This window comes from Trachymyrmex cornetzi, unplaced genomic scaffold (genome assembly GCF_001594075.2).
Source record: "Trachymyrmex cornetzi isolate Tcor2-1 unplaced genomic scaffold, Tcor1.1 scaffold509, whole genome shotgun sequence".
NCBI classification, from domain to species: Eukaryota; Metazoa; Arthropoda; class Insecta; order Hymenoptera; family Formicidae; genus Trachymyrmex; species Trachymyrmex cornetzi.
Genome location: NW_017299817.1, coordinates 1,121,082 through 1,129,893, shown reverse-complemented (window position 1 = coordinate 1,129,893; position 8,812 = coordinate 1,121,082). Strand labels below are relative to the sequence as shown.

At 30.1% G+C, this 8,812-nt stretch overlaps 1 protein-coding gene across 1 annotated transcript in view; it reads left to right on the top strand.

Moving 5' to 3' along the window:
- Positions 1-8,812, top strand: part of LOC108765707 (uncharacterized) — a 27,140-nt gene that overhangs the window by 11,479 nt on the left and 6,849 nt on the right. Inside the window, exons 2-3 of the mRNA XM_018514553.1 lie at positions 5,762-5,809; positions 7,510-7,776. Coding sequence (XP_018370055.1) covers positions 7,525-7,776 — 252 coding nt within the window. The 5' untranslated portion in view covers positions 5,762-5,809; positions 7,510-7,524. The remainder of the gene's footprint in view (positions 1-5,761; positions 5,810-7,509; positions 7,777-8,812) is intronic.

Here is an 8,812-nt window from a genome sequence, read left to right as displayed (position 1 = left end):
AAATGTTTTCTATGTTACACGACACACAATATTATAAATAGAATTCTGTTCCAAATTTAGTTGGAAATTATAGATCTAAAGTGAGCTTTATATTATATTATAAGAGAAATATTATATACTATAAAAATATACTTACTTCTAGGTAGTTTCCTAATATTGTTTCAATAATACAAGACAGATTTTTCTAAAGAATCTATCTTGTATTATTAATTTTAATATCAAATCTGAAAGAAAGGTATAATAAAGAAAAAGTTATTTACAATTTTACTGCTAATATATTCAGAATTGGCGAGAATAGCAAAATATTTTATTTGTCGCAATTTTTTTTAACGCTATTTTTATAGCAAACTTTAAACGAAAAGTCGTTAGAGACTTAAGATAAAAGCTAGGCGATAATAGTGAAGTAAAATTTTAGTTTTTGTTGGCACAAGTCTTCCACGAGTATAGTTTCTATTTTTCGTATAAAGTGTCAAGATTTTAAAATATGTTATAGTAAATCCGAGACATCTTGTATACGTAACATCGGATTTGACTGTCTTACTCCTTTATAAAGTGCCCCGTATAAACGACAAAACCTGTCCCCAAAAGATAAATTGCAACGTAAATCTTCAGTGGCACGACTTCGCACCGGAGAGTATATATCTTTTCATAAAACGCTCTCCGGAAACAAAATAGTCCAGAAACGATCTGATCATGGCGGAAACTAATGTAGATTCGTTTATTAATGTTCAGCGAAATCTGCAATTTTAAACTTATGATTTCGTAATGAAGAACATCTCGATATTTTGAGGAGGTAACTAAGCATAAATTCGTGTCGTAGAATGTACTTCTTCCTACTTTCTATAAAACACTTTCCGGGAAACAAAATAAATGATAATCTGAATGGTTTGAATATAATGTGGATTAGTGTATTATAATGTTCAGCGAAATCTACAATATTTATGGTTTCCATAATGAAGAATGTTTTGATATTTCGAGAAGATAGTTAAACATAAATTTGTAAATTTAAATATGTTGCGTTAAAAATGGTTATATTTTACGCAATTTTATGTAATAACGTTATATCTTATTCCTCTTATCATTGCAAATTAGTTATATAGAAAAAATAATATATTTGATAGTTTCGTCAATATGGCGATATAGTAATTCTACATAAATTTATATTTAAAAAAAAACAGTTTTATATGATTAAAATAATTTCACTATACGAAATTTGATGCGTATGTACTTTGGAATATTGGCACAGGACTATTTTCTATCTTTTCCTTTTTCTTTATTCCTAAAGAGTTCTATTATTACACGTGATCCAATCGTTAAGAATTTCAACTGTCGTAAGACTATAATTCATGCTGCGGTATCTTCTTGGACACTGCAGGATTACGTTAGCGTCATGACTTTGACAGCACCTAATCAGATATACCGTTAAAATATTCTCGACTTGACTACATTTTCGCGTTAATGTATAGGAAGTCAGTCGAAGTCAGTCGCGTCGTAAAAACAGTTTAGTTATCTAATACAAAACGTGCAACGCATAATTTTGCAATATGTTATAATACTTTAAATAAAATTATATTGGTTTCCAATTTTACTTTAATGTATCGTAAGGATTTAATTGGATTCGATATAATTGTGAGATCGTAAATGAATATTGTATTGATCATTAATTATTAGTATCATCATTTTCCAATGAATTTCGTGAAATGAATAGCCAAATCATTTTCTATTTTATGCCTGTTAATTTTATCATTGATACCAAATTTTATCAAATTTAGTTTTTTATCAAATTTATTTTTCAATAAAAACTTAAGGAGATTTGCCAATGAGAGTCTGCACCAGGTGTTCAATGTAATAATAATAATTTATGTAGGTATTCACAAAAATATAATATAATTACAAACATTTCGACATCAATATTGTGTCCTCTTTAAAGTGCAAAAAATATTCTTCCAGAAACATTGAATTCATTTACCTATATGTATTGTCAAAAGTCAGTACACAATTATTAATTATTAATTAGTTCTTTGTTAAAATCTCGTTTTTGATTTTTATTATAGTGACTTTCTTAGTAGTTTGAGTATCCGACGAGATACGACAGACGAAGATTACAGTCTTGACGAAAATTATAGTTTAACAATGTATTTTATACTTTTGATAACACATATCAAATGAATTCAATGTTTCTGGAGGATTATATTTTTTGCACTTTGAAGAAGACACAATGGATGCTTTCCATTTGATGACACAAGTCGACACAAGTGTCGTTCTATCCTTGTTGACATTTCAAGAGTGACAAAGATAGAACGATACTTATAGTCCGGGAAATGATGACACTAAAATGGTCATGATTTGTTACCGCTTGAAATCGTCATAATTCGTCATTTATTAGGTAAACATGCAGGAAACGCAAGTATGGCAAACCTCCCGCGGTTTTAAAATTGATAGCGTGTGATTGAAGTTGTCAAAAATTTGTTGCTTTTTTCCTAATATGTTACCGGCTGGCATATGTTTCTAGTGATAGTTTACGTCAAAAAAACCAATCGGAAGGTAGGTGCCATACCGTTTCTGTGAATCGAAGGGGTCGTCAAATCAAGCTAAAGTGGTAAATTTTTTAGTGAAAAAAAAAAAGATTTGTTACCGGCTGTTTTTTTGTACATTGCCTATTTTCACTACGAAACATACAAAAATACACATGCCATACCGTTTGAGTGGACCTAAGGGGTCGCTATGCTCGTCCTAACATGTCGAATTTTAAACTAAAACGTCATGATTTGTTACCGTATGGGTTTCGTTTTTTGGATAGTTTATGACTAATGTATTACAAAAAAAATTAGTGCCATATCAATCATACAGGTGAAAACCCTTGCTATATTCAATAAAAGACCATATAATGTTCATAAACAGGACTGGATCTTTTCAAATCGGCCAGCATAAAATTATACCATTTTGTGAGTTTTTGATTTTTAAGTGATAATTTCAACTTCAATATAAAATGCTCCGTATAATTATATAATAAAAATGGAGAAACTTAAACCTTGCTGTATACTTACATTTACAGTAGGATTAGCACTATCATGAATTCGCGCCTTAATAGATTTAAGTAACAAAATTCAAAATTAGCTTGCTTTAAAATATTCAAAGTAATTGATAAGCCATGTTTGGAGTAAAAATTGTAATTATGAAATAAATATTAATAGTGTACCGAAGTAAAAAACTTTTTTTATTATAAAAGTAGGAAACAAACCGTACGATCTATATAATTATAATTCAATGCATCTACTGTACATTTTGAGCAACAATTATTAAACAAAAATTCAAAGTTTATTGATCAACTATAATAATAAAAAATAAAGGCCCTAAATTTTTTTTAATCTAGATCTTTAGTACTGAATAATTATTGTGTGAATTTATATACTACATATGTAATTCTTAAACTGCGCGCCGAAATTACAATCAATTATAATCATTAAAAAGAATTGCCATTTTTCAATCATAGCGGCTCTTGGTACGTAATGATAACTTTTGTATGAATTGACTTACAAGAGAAACTGGAAAAAACAAGGGCACTCTAGGAGTCAGGCGCAGAAGACGTCGCACAAATAACATACGTAAAAACGTAAAACTTCTTTATTCTACTAAACGCGCTTACAAGTTTCGGCTCATTTTTGAGCCCTCCTCAGAGACAAAATTAAAAGTGAATCACTGTGTCCGATACTGACTGGCCAACATATCAAGAACCGGTTTTTGAACTATTCATAATAATGTTTGCGATATGATGCTTTGTGATCATGGTGAGCGTCCCTATTTTCGGGATATTTAATTATATATATATAATTTAAAAAATTTTCTGTTAAATTAGTTTTCCATATTCTCTTTTTTCTTATTTCCATATTTCCTTTCTTTTTCCTTTTTTACATTTTTCTTTTTCTTTCACGTTTTTTTCCTTCATTTCTGATATTTAAATCCTCGAGGTAGGGGTGCTTACCATGACGGGATAACGTCGTTTCATAGTTTTTATGTATGTTAGTTTGAATTGTCTCTGAGGAGGGTTCAAAAGTGAGCCGAACATGTAAGCGCGTTAGCTGTTTAGTTTGAACAGGACTAGGCAGGAGTGCAGGAGTGAGTGATACATTCATAAATAATAATTATATATTATACGTATATGTCTATACATGTCTGTACATCGTTTTTATTCTTTCGTACAATTATTGTTCAGTGCAATAAAAAAAATAATGATAATGATAAATAAAAAATAATTAGAAGGATAAATTTCGCGTTATTCGTTTTAGAAAAAATCAAATTTAGAGAATGTAAAAAAATTGCTTGTACATAATTATGTATAATCTTATATATAATTATATATAAGCAATTCTTATACATTTCTCCAAACTTGATTTTTTGTAACACAAATTGCAAAAATCTTGTAATTATTTTTTATGCTTACTCATTATTATTATTATTTTTATTATACTATATAATATTTCTATAAAAGAAAGAAGAATGTATGAACATATATATGGACATATTTCTTATATAATTATATATTTTTATGTAGTTATGTATGTTTATAAACCTTTAACATATGTTTATGCATATTTATACATAATCGTATTTATATATATTCTTGCATGAAAAATTTTTTACCGAATATATTATATATTTTAATTTTTTTATTACCGAATATATTATAATTTTTTTACGTTTATTTTTAGAAACATATCTAATAAAACAAGTGCCAGAAAGTAATACATAATTACTATGATCCTTAAAATCGTACAACTTTCAACCTTTGTATCAGCCCTCTCGCCCACTCAGGCAGTATGGTAATTATGTTTTCTTACATTTTATGATGTAAATAACATATATACAAAGTTTTAGTCGGTAACAAATCATGACGTTTTAGTTTAAAATTCGACATGTTAGGACGAGCATAGCGACCCCTTAGGTCCACTCAAACGGTATGGCATGTGTATTTTTGTATGTTTCGTAGTGAAAATAGGCAATGTACAAAAAAACAGCCGGTAACAAATCTTTTTTTTTTTCACTAAAAAATTTACCATTTTAGCTTGATTTGACGGCCCCTTCGATTCACAGAAACGGTATGGCACTTACTTTCCGATTGATTTTTTTGACGTAAACTATCACTAGAAACATATGCCAGCCGGTAACATATTAGGAAAAAAGCAACAAATTTTTGACAACTTCAATCACACGGTATCAATTTTAAAACCGCGGGAGGTTTGCCATGCTTGCGTTTCCTGCATGTTTACCTAATAAATGACGAATTATGACGATTTCAAGCGGTAACAGATCATGACCATTTTAGTGTCATCATCTCCCGAACTATTGTGTCGACTTGTGTCATCAAATGGAAAGCACCCGATATTGATGTCGAAATGTCTGTAATCATATTATATTTTTGTGAATATATAAATTATTATTATCACAGTGAATACCTGGTGCAGGCTCTCATTGGCAAATTTCCTTAAGTTTTTATTGTTAAATTTGGAGTCTTTTTATTGTACTTTATTTTTATAAATTTATTTTTAATTGCTATTAATAATATATTCAATTCATTTTGTTCCATGAGTAATGCGCATTATGGATAATAAAATGATAAATTATGTATATAGCAAGATATTCCGCGAATTAATATGAGTTTAAATAGTAAATCTTAATATGAGTTTAAATATATAAATCTGAAACATTTCATTTTGAATAAAAATAAATTAATAATTTTCGAAAATGAATTAATTATTTCCAGGAGCTACTATCCCCATGCTTGGCTGCGATTTTCTTGGAACCACTTTAAGTAAGTAACCGACAACATAAATTTAAATATAATTAAAATTTTCTTAGTTAAACTCTCTAAAGTTACAAAATTAATATAAACGTAGTTCTCAAAATTATGTAAAAAGTACACGTCTATAAAACTGTCTGTACTTGTGAAACTAAAATGCAGCTTTTGCTATAATACAGTAAACACTAACGACAAGTGACCACAAGTGTTATAACGTCTAAACAGACTGTGGAAGAAATAATTTTGATTTCTGGAACGTCTCCAGAATGCACTACAAACTAGACAAGATATCTTATTGTTAATATTCCATAACTCTCCTTGTCTCCCTATTTCATAATCATCTCCTATCCTCTGCATATAATGTTTTATAATTAATATATAGTATTATAGGGAAAGAGAGAAATATATGAGAGAATTAACTTATCGATTATAGATGTATTTAAGCTACTTATCTGTCCGTTAAAGCTCGTTCTCACTGAAGCCAATCGTATTGATCGGCATATAGGCTTTTTTCTTCTTTTATATTTAAAAAGAAAAAGAAAAAGCCAGACTAATAGACACGATCGGCTTCAGTAGGAACGAGTCTTTACACTTTAGGGTCTCAGCATAAAGATGGTCGTAACCGAGTCATAAAACGGAGTTGTAGTCGTAGGTCAACACACAATGTTTTGGTCAACCTACAACTATGACCTATGACTTACGTTTCACCACTCAGTTACGACCATCTTTGTGCTGAGACCCTTACTCGTCTTGCTTGTACGAGATTGCGAGGCAGATTGCCTCGCTTGCTTTCGCAGTTTATTCTCGATCTAGTAATGGTCACCTTTATAACATGAGAATTGTGTACATTCAAAGTATTATTGTCTACAATATATATAATAGTGTTTTATAGTATGTTAAGGCCACGATAAAACGTTGTAAGTAACAAAATTGTGAAAATGCATTTTATTTTATGAATGGATTTTAGTTCTGTGTTTGATCATATGAACATTTGTCGAAAGTGTTGCCATAAGCGAAGAAAATGGGCACTTAAAACATTGTAAGTCCATTATGTATTTGGCATTTTTCCTTGAACTTACAACGTTTCAAAATATTAACAACTTTAATACAATTTTTAAAAAATTATAATTACTTAATTACATTTTTTTGCAGAGATTGACTGCTTATATTTTTAGTTATTATAGTAATTTTGTATAAAGTTTTTAAAGTGATAGTTTAAAAAAAATATATAAGTTTTTTCTTTCTTCTAAAAAATTAAAAAATAGCACTTACAACTGTACTGTTTTACTGTAGTATGTCTCATAATTATAGTTTAGTTTATATTTCGACAATTTTAGCGTTTTTGGTATAAGCCCTTGTGGATTTTGACATTAGTTTTTTCGAGTCGTCAAAGTTATCAAAATCTTCGGGCCACCGCACAAACATTACCTTAACGCCTTATATCATCTTAATTATGTCATCCGTAAGACATAACATAAGCAACGCACAAAAAAGAACATAGCATAAGGAGTGGTAAGGAGCTTATGCCATGTTTTCTTTGTACGTTGCTTACGTAATGTCTTACGGATGACTATATATAACGCAAGGCTAGGCTCTGACGTAAAATGGTATAAAGCACTACGGTGCTATGGCAATGTTGGTGAGATGGCCCTTCCGTGTTTTGATTCGGACGAGAAGAGCGCGAGTGACTATCTGTGAAGTGTCGCTTACAGAACCATCCCTCGAGTATGGGCTCGAGCAGAAGATCCGGCTCTGGCGGGAGTCGAGCGAACGCTGGCGTTCTCAAGGAACGTGCCAACCTGTCGTTCATGCTGGTCGTCATGTTCTTTGCCGTGTTCGGTTTGATCGTCCTCACGGAAATATTTCTGATCGACGAAAGGCGCGGCGTAAGCATCGGAGGCACCGGCGTACTCGGGGGTCACAGAAGCGGTCATCGATTACCAGCTGCGCCTGATCGTCCAGATTACGGGGAAATAGGAGTAAGTATCCAGAGAGAAAATTCCTCGCTATCTCGACGATTCACATACTTTCGCACTGTCTGATTCTGCACGCGACTTCAATCGCTTTTTTTCTCTTCCTGATAAATTCATTTCGATTTTTGCATCTATGACATAATACAGATTCTATATTATTATCTGATAATTTTCCTCATCACTCCCCCAGACACACATATAAACGTTTTAAATTAAAATATAATAAGCAGAAGCAGGACTCTTAAATTACAAAATTCAAATAAACATCAAAAAGGACGTATAAGAGTCAACGTGTTAAAAAAATTTTTTTAGATGTCACATAATAAATATAAATAAGATTTAATGAGAATTGAAAAACATTATATGTTTCGGCTTTTTATTAAGCCTTCTTCAGATGTTACTTAACAAAATTTTCGCAGTTCTTTAAGATATTTGAGAAGGATGTTTCGTTCTCTTGGAAGGCACTCATCGAACTTTCAATGTTACCATGTACCTTCGTAAATTATGGATTAAACAATGGATATCTTAAAGAACTGCGAAAATTTTGTTACGTAACATCTGAAGAAGACTTAATAAAAAGCCGAAACATGTAATGTTTTTCAATTCTTATGAAATCTTATTTGTATTTATTATGTGACATCTAAAAAAATTTTTTTAACACGTTGACTCTTATACGTCCTTTTTGATGTTTATTTGAATAAACGTTTTAAACTATTCAATAGTATGAAATATTTCGTATTTTTTTTCTTATTAAAATTTGATATATTAAAATGATACGCGTTTGAGAAAAAATATTATTTTATATTGTACAATGCAGTATCACAATAGCGATCTCGTCATTCTTATTTATTTTTATATGTCTCTTATTTTGAGTATTACATTTATTTTTACGTTTATTTTTATGATATTTTTGTGGCACGAATTAAAGAGCTATAATTATTAAAGCTAATAATTTTGAATTTTTTCTATAATCTCCTTATTTTTATTAAAAATTCTTTTAATTTATTTATAATTATTTATTATCTCGGTAATCCTTGAAACA